Below are 12428 nucleotides of genomic sequence, written 5' to 3' on the forward strand. Positions count from 1 at the left end.
GGAAAGAGGTAACTTTACATTTCTGAGCTCAAGAGTTAGCCTATTATATAGCGGTATATAAAAAGGCACCCATAGTATAATTTCAGTATACACTAATGCATGCAGGCTTATTATCAAATCACTAGCGTTTCATTTGGCGTCAGGCAATTGACAGACAATTGCGTTCAAACGTAAAAAGCCCCCAAGCAAACTGTGGAAGTTGGGAATATGTTGCAGTTTGAATGGGTATTCTTGAATATTCATAGTTTCGGGAAAGACAAAGCTATTTCTTATCTTTAAGCATGTGACTTTCAAGGTCAAGGTTAAGGGCTGATTTAGTAGGCTACATCTTCTGTAGTCGAGCGCCCCCTCCTTTTCTGCCAACATCAAAACACCGCCGCTCCTACTCTAACCGTGAGGAGGAAATCCCACATCGTTAAGTTTAAAAACCAGTGTGTATCCTTTATGAATGCATATGAAACTGATAGGATACATACAGCGACTGTCAACTTTTTGTTATAAAATATCATAACAAATATTTAAAATGTTAACAAAAATTTAAGGCGCTTTGAGTTACTTGCTCAAACGCCGCACATTGTAAAACAATAAAGGACTTAACTTCCCGAAGGCTCCAATAACGGAAGCGATATTTCTGCTGAATCATACGACCAAATCTGATGTAAAATGTCAAGAGATAAATACTATTTTTTACATTGCCATAAATGAATGCATAGCTTTCGAAATTACGCAAAAGCCTATTTAGAAATCAATAACAAAGTGCTGTAAATTGTTTTGAAACAATTTCACAATAATGTCAGAAAATGTTTGTTGATTTCATTTACATTGTCATCAATGACAGCATTAATTTGGCAACGGAGGGCTATAAAGAGTCATTACGCAACGCTCAATAAGAATAATACATAAAAACACCGACTTACATTGCTAGAAAACACTGAATGGAATTAACACATTTATTAAGGTTTGTGATATATGTTATTGTGTTTTACAAGCGATATAAACATAGTATATAAGTACTGACAGGTATTGGGTAATAAGCTATAAGACTAATACAACAACAACAACAATAACAACAAGACCATTGACATACCTAACATTAAATGCAAGCTAAAGAGGACAAAAAGACTTCAAACGAACACAGTTACATATAGGCAGGCACGTGCGTAATTTACAAACTATATTGTCCTTTCATGGTTTTTCCATTTCATTTAGATTATTCATTTTTGAGTCCATCCATTTATTTGTTTGGTGTAAATGTGCTGGGAAAAGAAAACATTCAGTCCCAGTCCAAGAAAAGTCCTCGCGACGACTTTTTGCTTCTCTGAATTTCAAGTCACCGAGAAAAATAACGATTCAGCTCTGCACTATGGCGCGCTGTTCTTAACTTTGGCAATGAATTTCTTTTCCTTAACCCTCCTGTTTTGAAACCAAATAGTGATTTGACGCTCGGACAAGTTGGTTACCGCTGAAATCTTTCTCCTCTTGTCCTTTGTGATGAATTTGTTGGCTCCATATTCTTTCTCCAGTTCCTTGAGTTGTACTTTTGTGTACGGCATCCGCTTCTTTCTACCTCGACGGAATGAGCCCCCGTCATGTTGGTGGGCCACAACATCTGGAACGAATAACAAAAAGGTTGATTATTAATGGGCTCATTCATTTTCTAACTAAACTACATTTCAACTAATTTTACATTTGCAGATTTCCGGAGTTTATCCATTTAATTACCAATTCGTTTTAGACGTTTATTTGATTAGTAAATTGATACTTTTATGTAAACGTGTTGTAGTTGTGTTCTTTAGAAAATGAAGGCACATTGGTGCTCTTGTTTCGGAAATTTCAAACCTGTTTCTAAAAATAAAATCTGTCTTCTGTCTGACCAGAAGAGTAATATCATTTTGCTTAGATATTTGAGAGAGCATACCTTAACGCGTAATTTTTATTTTGAACATTCCCATTTCAGTCGTAAAATTGTTCAAAACGTACCTGCTAATGCAGACTTCCAGAGATGGCCCGCCTGGCTCTGGTCCTTGGAGCAATACATCTGACTACCCCATCCGTTAGCCAGAGCCCAGGGTTGGTAGCTATCCATAGGCAGGAGACTGTCGTGTCGCGGCTCTCCGGTTCCAAGCGTCTGTACCACTGACACGTCCAAATAACTGGCCATGGACTGGTAGGGATTGGGGTAGCTGTGGTAAAAGGCGAACTCTTTAGCCCTGCTAGGATATTCTTCAGATGTGACCGGGGTATCCATGTATTTCTCTGCAGTGTAGCTGAGTGCACTCGGCTGCGTGCAAGACTTGAGGGAACCCCGCCCCATTCTGCAAGGATAATAGCTGTTGCCAAAATAGCCGTACGGAATGGGACCGGTGGACGAGGCCTGAGAAACCGATGGGCAAGGTGTGCACTGCTTGCCTGACTCTGTAGAACTTGAAGTCGATACGTCCAGAGTGGAATAGCTGGAGCCGTGGACGAGGCTAGACGGGTGGCCACTCAAAGCCGAGTGGGCCATCAGATTCCTGCACTGGTTGGCCGCAAAATTGCCGCTTCCAACCAGACCCTCCATGTTCTTCAGCTCATCCAAGTTGTTTTCATACACAAACATAACCGTGTCTGCCCAGCGAGGATTCAGGACCAGGGAGGAGGTCATAGCACGCTCACCATTCGGACGGAAAATGATGTTGCAAAGACACAAGTCCGAAGCAGGACACTCAGTTACATTGGTACAGCTGCATTGACGCAATGGACTTCAGTCTGCATTGCAGTGCCTTCATTGGATAAGAGCTGTACCACGTGACGCATAAAATAAACCTTGACTAAAGTGTCAAAGATTTTTTTTTTGTCAAGCCCGGGTTAAATGTCTAAAAGTTGTCTTCAAATACTGCCCTATTGTTGCATTGCATTTATGCATTAATACACTAATACGCTTCATTTTCTTTAACTCACTGAGCTATCAATCGCATTGCTTTTTGTTTTTTGAAAAAGAACTTCTGCACACATGCTGCTGTTTGTTATTTTAATGTTAATTCATTGTAAGAAGATATATTTTAACACTAATTATTTTGTTCAACAAATGTGTGATGTTATATATGTTACAACAATATATGTTGATAACCTATTAAAAGTTTTTTTTTTATTTCTTATACTTATTCGTGTGTCATCTTACGCACTGAATATGTCATCTGAACTGAAGAGAGACGCGTACTTACATGAAAATAATATAATTTATATAGCTATATTTCTGGCAGCTCCCTTGCTGATCATCAAATGCTATAACGATTTCTCCCAACATCTCATTGCAAAAAGCAATAGAAATGTTTAAATGGGTCATACTTTTTATTTAGGATTTAATTAAACATTGGCCAAGCACACGCTGGAATGCCTTTAAATCATTACAGACATTTTAAAGGGCCATAATCAGCAGTGCCAAATGTATAAATTATTTATCATTACCATAAAAAATGAAAAATCATAACTTGTTTCATTCATACGCTTGAACAACGCCTCGTACCATTTTATGAAATGTCATACTTGAAATAATCCGCTGAAATAAAGAGGCAAAAAAAAACTTCCAAAATGGTTCCCTATTCAGAAACGTCTCTATCGCCACTCTGGTGCGTTTTATCATTTTTAGCTTTAATACAAAAATATGGACTTAGAATTGCATCTTTACAAAATATATAAATTATTATTACAGATTTTGCAGTTGGAAGGTTTCTTAAAAAAAAAAAACCTGTGCGCATATTTTAGTATCACATTTTATCAGTGACTGGACATTTTCCCCTAAAAACATATTTTTAAAAATGCAAATGACTAAAACCAGTAACCCTCTTTCTACAACCAAAACTAAGCATTTTACCTCTGGGAACTGTGATCCTATGAACAAGATAAACAATCAAGAATCAAATTCGTATGAATCCAGATGCGTGTGAATGAGATTTCGTATGTAAGCAAAAAGCAAACCTCTCAGGACAACCAACAAGAAAGATGTGCCTAAACGAGCGAATATAAAAACACATAAATGTGGAAAATTTAAAAAAAAGTATATATATATATACATTTTTTTTTTTTTTTTTTCCCACATTGATGTGTTTTTATATTAAAACTAAACGGCTAAAAACTTAAACGACATGTCATTGTGTATGGAAATAAATGTTGAAAACTGTGTACAGGGAACAACAACAGCCTTCCCCTTTAATCCGTCTTCCCACAAACACCTCCCCAGACTGTCGTCTTTACATAGAGGCCAGGAAAGGCCCTCAAGGTCAAGGCCAAGTTTAAAGGGATGAGTATAGCCCTCCCTGAAGGGCCTGTTTAGGAGGCAATGATAGACGCTGTCAATCCTTAGGCAAACTATCCAAGTTCAAGGTCTCTGAATCGAGCAGGAATAATAAAACGGCCTGCAGGTAAACAAAATTGCTTGAATTTCAAAGAAATTCCTCAAGCAATCATTCTCAGAATGTAATTTAACTTACTTGAAACTGAACTGATCTGTCCTAAAAAAAAAAAAAGTCGAAAATAATTCACTACCCTTTTTTCATGTTGTTTAAACACTGTGAATCATCAGTGCATTTCCCATTACCACTGCACAGCAGTTACTCTGGGCTCAAGGCACGAGCCATTCTATGTTTATAGTGAGAGCTGAGCAACCTCACAACACGTTGTGCTTGTGCGAGGCAGCTACTGTACCCAGGAAATGCCATAATGGTTTAATTGTAAAACGCCCTGCCCACGTGCAAGGGGTCTTACAAGAAACTGTGTGTAGCCTACAGTCCGCGTCCAGCATGAATTAACTTGCATCTTCAGAAGACAGACACATATGTATTCATTATGGACAGGGTAAGTGTGATAATCAGCATATTAATACAACATTAAAAACAGTTCCAACGTAATGTAAGCTAAAAAGTTAGCTGAATGATAGCTGAAGAATACATAAATGAAAAGTACTGAGGGCGCATACGCGAACTTGAATATTTGCGCTGTAAGCTTAAGATGAACTGTCTAAAAGTTTCATGTGAACCGTTAATTATATCAAAAGCAATATTTCTTTTAAACGTAAAAAAAAGGTAGCGACCCTACAGATGATGTGTGCGGCGTTTCTTTGCCAAACATTTTACATTTACACCAGTGTCAACGTCTGCATACTTAATGAGATGGTTCACACTTAGATCAAGGAGAACCACATAAGTTCTTGCATGATTACACACATACGAAAATATTATGAACGTTTCTGTGCAAATTTTAAATAAAATTACAAGAAAAGTTCAAGTTCATTTCTCTTTCTAAATCGCACTTTTGATACATATCAAAAACTGGTGAATGGTTTAAAATGAATAACTTTAGTATCATTTAGTTTAAGTTTAATTAACATGCACGAGATATATAATGAATACTGTTTTACGTCCGTTTAGTGAACTGGTAACGTTTATAACAATAAAAACACCCGTTTCACATTGAAAAATACAGCGACACGATTCGTGGCATCCTATTGCAAAACTGCTTATTAGTATTTCATATTTTTAACGTTCTTCTGCATAGATTTATTTTCACATTTTTAACGTTTTTCTGCATAGTTTGTTTTTCACGTTTTTAACGTTTTTCTGCATAGACCCAGTGCAAGTATTTTTCCATAAAGCAATAGCTATAGGCGACAACGTGATCTCTTCATGAAAATTATAGAGTGCATTGTGCAGTTTGCTGTACTTTGTGAGTCAGGCGGCCGTAGCTACAGTAAAAGTGGATATCTTAGAAAAGCAATAGACATTTATTATCATTTATATATTACTCTGAGCACTGAGCACACGTTTAGTCATGTACTCACCATCATGTCGTTGCAAACCTCTGTGACTTTCTGTGGAACACAAAACGACAATGGACAATTGACTTACACTGTATGGACAAAAAAAATACACTTGACACATTTTTTTCAAAATATATTATTGTGTGATCCACGTAATAAAGAAATGCGGGTGAGTAAATGATGACAGAATTTTTCGTTTTTGTGTGAACTGACCTTTGCTGGTTCAACTGTGTCTAAAACGTTTAAGGAAACGCACGACAAAGAATTCTGTTGATTAAATAGCAAAATGCTTATTTCTGGATTGGGTCATTTTGACCAGTAATAGGCTATACCTATTATTGTAATATAGAATTTAGAATATTTAAAACTGAAAGATGTAATGTCTCTCATAGGATTCTAACTAATTAAATTGGTTGGGGGCACCAAAACACTTTAACAAAACGTTAGTATATAGCACGCAGTCTGTACATATATATGGACTGCATGTTTTACATCGTGTTTTACAGCATGCTTTATCTAAGCGTACAAAACAATGCGCCAATTATGGAGAGCCCTCGACCACTCGATAGCACTTAGGCTAGTATGCAAATCAAAAGGAAGTTTATAATTACTCAGACAGTTTATCAGAGACTATATTCGATATTAAATTGTGACGTATTATTCACATGAAATATGACACACCCTGCAATATTGTAAATAAATAAATAAAGTGAGTGAGCGGCTCCCACTCATCATATTCCTCACGCATCTTCCTCAATATCAGGTTCAAATCTGCTCTATTAACCTAGTCTGTAGCATGGCAGTCACATATTGCATATTTACAATTATGACAGTTACAACAACGCAAACCAGATCTAAAAAGCTTCTCTTTACACTTGTAAGATGGAGCAATTCGCTGCAGTGAGGATGCGGATGTTGGTGCCCATAAATATATTAGCCTACTCTTCTGCACAACTCTAAATTATTAAGCTACTTTCAATAATAATAATAATAGGCCTAATAATAATAATTCACATCACATTTAATTACTTTTACATTTATAGTTTCAATTAGTCCCAGTTTCTGAAACATCATTGTAAACACACTACGTTAAAAAGTCTGAATGTACATAAATGTTACAACCACCTACAAATCAAATTCAATGATGACGACAAAATTGGAAATTCTGTAGTGAAAAGAAAGAATTATATCGCCAATTAATGCTGGTATTTTTGTGTCCAAGCAACACCATTGATGGCTACTATAGACCCACAGTTTAAAATTGAGCTCCCACCAAGAATTCCATCCAGTTAATCATACATTCCTACTATGACCGCCGCATCCCTCAATCTGTTCAGAGGCGCCTTTACTTGGATCTTTTTTCTGCTTGAGAATGCGCAAGGAATTGGAAAAATCGATAGTGACGTTTTAAAACCCAAACACATTATAGTTTTAAACACTGAGTTACAAAAACAAATGTCAAGGTATTCATCTTTCACTATTAAAAATTACCAGATACTGTATGCATCTCTATCCTAAAGGCCAACTGGTTTGAGATATATAGATATCCAGAATATTCAGAGTTAATATATTCACCTATCCAGAAGGGATGAAATCAAAATAATAAAAAGCTTAACACTAAATGCACAGACCAAAAGTTTGTTACAGCATTATTATCTAGGAGACATGACAAATATCAAGGAGATATTGAAAGAACAGTGTGATGGTGTGAGGACAATGTATGCTTCATCCTAATTAAATCAGAATAGTCCCTGAGTTTTTGATAATGACATCTATATATGTGAATTACAGAACACCAGGCTGTCTGTAAAAACATGTCCCTATGCAACTGATCAAAGTACAGTGAAAACTGTGAAAACATCACCTTACAAATAAATAAAATAGATAGACTTTCTGTCTTTATAATGTTGCACTGAAACAATCTCTGTATAGAGACCTATAAGATTCAGTATAGTAAAAATGGTAGACAGAAAAAGAGTAAGAAAGAATAGCGGGAAAGATGGGAGAAGTTACCTCTGCTGTTATGTCCAGAAAGTATTTGCATTCAGTAATAATTCATGGAAGCCCATTTCTGCAGGGTTGGTGGGATATGGGCCTCAAATTACTGTGGCAAGGTAGAAAAAAGACTTATTTTGTGGAAAAAAGAGAGGATAGGAAAATATAAAAACAATTTTGGTTCTAATTATCTGAATGTTAAGCCTTAAAAGCAATTATGCAAGGTGAACTCGCAGCCCCTCTGGAAAGCACCACAACCTTGGACTTCTGTGCAGATTGCTTGGTTTCCAAAAAAATTTAACTATATAAATAATATATATGTAAATATATAAATATATGACTACTGCTCTTAATTTGCTTCTAAAATGCCTAAAGACATTAGACAACATATCATAAAATCACATTCATCCAAACAGCTTCCTATAATAGACAATAACACTTTCACAGCTTTCTGATAATGACTGATCTTAATGGCAATCTTTTGGTGAGAGTGTGGGAACATTCAAACTTTATGCACATTTCCCAAAAATGCTCTTCACATGCAAGCAGTACATGCTTGCTAAGAGTGCTATATGTTTATTATGTATTTACATGATACGTTAAAACAGCACATTACTGTGACTTAATTAAGATGAATAAACGTAAAGTAGGAATACATAAGCTTTGTCATCTTTATTATTATTCTTTCATTTGCGAAAAAATGCTACAATACAAAAAATACAGTAATAGCTTACAATTACTGCAGCACACTTGTAAATATACAGTGTCTATGAAGAAATTGAAGTGCTTTTGAAAACACTTTTTTAATTCTACAGTCAAACAATGTGCAAAATATGTACCATAGGATACAGATAAAACAGACTGTCACTGGGACAATACCCTTAAAAGATGAATATTTAGTATCTTAGATCAGTAATATGTACACTTAAAGGGACAGTTCACCCCAAAATGAAAATTCTGTCATCATTTACCCTCATGTTGTTCCAACCTATACGAGTTTCTTTCTTCTGTTGAGCACAAAATAAGGTATTTTGAAGAATGCTGGTAACCAAACAGTTGACGGTAGCCTTCCATAGTATGGAAAAAAAATACTATGGAAGTCAATGGCTTCCGTCAACTGAGTGATTACCAACATTCTTCAAAGTATCTTCTTTTGTGCTCAACAAAAGAAAAAAGCTTGGTCACACTTTAGTTAACTACGACTTTTGCCTCAATAAAGTCCTAATTTGCTGTTAGTAGTTATAAGGTAGTTGTTAAATTCAGGTATGTGGTGGATTAAGGGATCTAAAATATTAGTACTTATAAAGCTCCTCATTTGTAAGTCACTTTGGATAAAAGCGTCTGCTAAATGACTAAATGTAATGTAAATGTAAAGCATTATTATGCTTTATAAGTACTAATAAACAGCCAATATGCTAGTAATGCTAATAAGCAACTAGTTGATAGTGAGAAAAGTGTTACCAAGAACTTCTGAGTAAATGATGACACAATTTTCATTTTTGGGGGAACTAGGCTATGCCTTTAAGGCACTGCTATGAATCTTTTAGCGGTTCACCTGAACCAGCGCATCACGACCTTTACTTGAACAGCCAGGTGTGCTGGAGCAGAAAAACTATAATGTGCAGATCACCAGAATTGAGTTTTCTTGCGATACTACGTTAAAATTCCACGTGAACGCAAAGACTTGTGGATCACTGTGTATCTGCATTATGCGGTTAAACAGGCAGGTGATGCTATGAGTCCTGATATAGGAATATGAACATGCCACTTTGTACTATCTATAAAATAACATCCATACTGTATGTGAAACGTTAAACTTTGGAACAATAAACCATTTTTCAAGAACCGTCACAAAGTAAATTATGCGTTTTGGACGAAGAATTCAGCATCAGAGCAAATTGCTGTACAGATTTGTTTTTTTAAAGTGCCCTTGAGTCCAGCGCTAACAGTCCGTTAACGGTTTGTTCAGGTGCACCTATGTGTACTACAGTACAGATAGTATAAAGTGTGGCTGCATTGCTGCGCAAAGCGAATAGCCTTGATTTAAACCTCTAAAGGAAGAAGATGAAGAGGAAGATCAGGGATAGCAAAAGGACCAAACTGCAGAGCAAAGGCATGTAACATATCCTCAAATATCTTTAGTTTTTCTTGTGCATATAAGAAGAAGAAGAAGAACACATTTTAGTTAAATTACTTTTGCCCTTCATTGTACAGCCAAGTAGATCAAGACAAGACATTTACTTTCAATATTTCGAATAACTGATCGTTTATTTAAATAAACGTATTAAAGTAGACATCTAAACATTTGATGGACTTTCATAATTAAATGTATTTTCTACAGTGAAGGTCAGAAAAAAATAGCACTTATATATTATACTATAGGCCTACAGTCGAAATACATATCCTCAAATATCTTTCGTTTTTCTTATGCATATAAGAAGAAGAACACATTTTAATTAAATTACTTTTTGCCCTTCATTGTACAGCCAAGTAGATCAAGACAAGACATTTACTTTCAATATTTCGAATAACTGATCATTTATTTAAATAAACGTATTAAAGTAGACATTTAAACATTTGATGGACTTTCATAATTAAATGTATTTTCTACAGTGAAGGTCAGAAAAAAAATAGCACTTATATATTATACTATAGGCCTACAGTCGAAATTTACTGTATAAACTAAAAATAAAGTATTTTCAAAACAATAACAAAAACAGCTAAAAAGAATCGTAGGTCTCTTTTTGTATGTAGCTACTATGAACAAAAGTACAAATTAATAGGGGAACAAATAAACAGAGTTTGAAATAATGCAGTGTCTGCTGAGATTATGTAGATTACTGCAGTTTTATGCGAAGCACCCAAATGGACACGCCCACGAGCAGTGCATTTCTTGGTCATTGTGTAGGCCTACTGATCAGTAACAGAGACTTCTTTCTCAACAATTATCAATACAGATAATATGAAGTTAAGTCAGCCAAACTGAGTATTCTAAAGTTTTTAAAGTGGCACACACATATAGGTTTGTCCGTTCATGTAAGGGCAATTTCTGTCACCTCTACGCGATATCTGCGCCAGTCTCCAGCCAGGTACAGGCTACAGCTCTGGTGGAGCCTTTCCCTTAACTGACAAGTGATCAAAGTACTGGTGTATAACAATACAACAGTCAGTTTGATATCAGGCTAAGCTGAAGCGCCACGGATGAAGCATATGTTTGAGAGACGGTCTGAATACGGGATATGCCACAGTCTGCGTCACTGGGAAAGAGAAACCAACTAAATAAATATAAAATGTTAAGTAATATGCTAAATAAATATAAACAAATCTCAAATTGAAATGCTAATAGCTTGAGTAATGTTAATCACAAACCTTATTCTACTCATAATCCAAAACTACTGTTCTAAAACAGGAACGGGAACACATAGGCTACTGAATTGCAAAATACAGTAGGCCTACCTATATGTTTATAGTTTGATCTGAAATATGAAATATGAAATATGAAACCTGAATCAATAAATGTAAAAAAAAAAAAGAAAAGAAAAAGGGTCTGAGTGACATATAACCTTCATTTAAGCCTAGGTGTCCAATCAAACCACAATGGTAAATACAGAAGCCCTTAATGATCCACGTCGCGTGCAGTCACATGACATTTTATCCTGTCTGTACCTGCACTGAAGCACGTATCATTGACGTTTCTGATTAGCAGAGGGTATTAGCAAAGCCATGATAATATATCAAAAAAGTACACTGAAAATATTCAGCAGGCTCGCTTACGTTCACTCGCACTTGTTCGTGTTGTTGAGATAAACTTATATGTAGGCTACTGATAGATATAGGCTTCTGAAGAAAGTTTCAATCTTAGTTCAGTATCTTTGGGCCAGACAGCTCATGTGACGATGCATTTAAAGAGATTGTTCACCTAAAAATGAAAATCCATCAATTATTAATCCTCATGTCGTTGTAAAACCTGTATGAATTTCTTTCCTCTACACATGGTTCTAAACAACACTGGACTCCATTGACATTGAACAATAGCCTACACTTTTTTTCACACAGGAGGAAATACATTTATGGAATTACATGAGCATGAGTAAATTTTTTTTTTTTGGGGGGGGGGATGAGCTGTCCCTTTGAGCTTTCAGTAACATATGCTGGGGAAAAGGCTTAATAGCTACTTAATAAAATATCGTCCGGCGTTTATTACATTAACCAATGCCAGAAAATTCTGTCTGGCAACGTTTTTTGTTTATTATAAAATTAGTTGATGCTCGAATATTCTGACAATTTTCCAATTATTATTATTTTTTTATATATAAATCTTTACCTTACGTATATTTTATACGGCTTCTGAAACGCTTTCATCTCTATGATAAACTGTAGACCTCTGCAATTTAGGAACATTAGGATTCTAATGATTGACTTCCAAAAATACAAACATCAAACGCCAAGGAACAATCAGGGTTGGCCTATCTCGACGAGGAAGCCACTGTGACAGTATGCAAAGGGTGGTCGATCTTAATTCTCCATAACAAAAAAGTACAAAGGCCGGTCGGAGACCAAAGACAATTTAACACCTCCCTCTGTCCGCGCGCCCCGGCGGCGCCTCAGCGGATAGAGCGCGTCTCTCATTAGTAACAAG

General features: G+C 35.9%; 1 protein-coding gene across 1 annotated transcript; it reads right to left on the reverse strand.

Moving 5' to 3' along the window:
- Positions 1-1031: 1031 nt before the first annotated feature.
- LOC107740673 (homeobox protein Hox-B13a-like) lies at positions 1032-2648 on the reverse strand. Its single transcript, XM_016553179.1, has 2 exons — positions 1981-2648; positions 1032-1609 (listed from the first exon to the last, which is right to left on the reverse strand). Exons 1-2 carry the CDS (start codon positions 2642-2644, stop codon positions 1362-1364), a joined length of 912 nt encoding a protein of 303 aa, XP_016408665.1. The 5' UTR covers positions 2645-2648; the 3' UTR covers positions 1032-1361.
- Positions 2649-12428: the final 9780 nt, after the last annotated feature.

This window comes from Sinocyclocheilus rhinocerous, unplaced genomic scaffold, assembly GCF_001515625.1.
Source record: "Sinocyclocheilus rhinocerous isolate Xijiao unplaced genomic scaffold, SAMN03320098_v1.1 scaffold705, whole genome shotgun sequence".
Lineage (NCBI taxonomy): Eukaryota > Metazoa > Chordata > Actinopteri > Cypriniformes > Cyprinidae > Sinocyclocheilus > Sinocyclocheilus rhinocerous.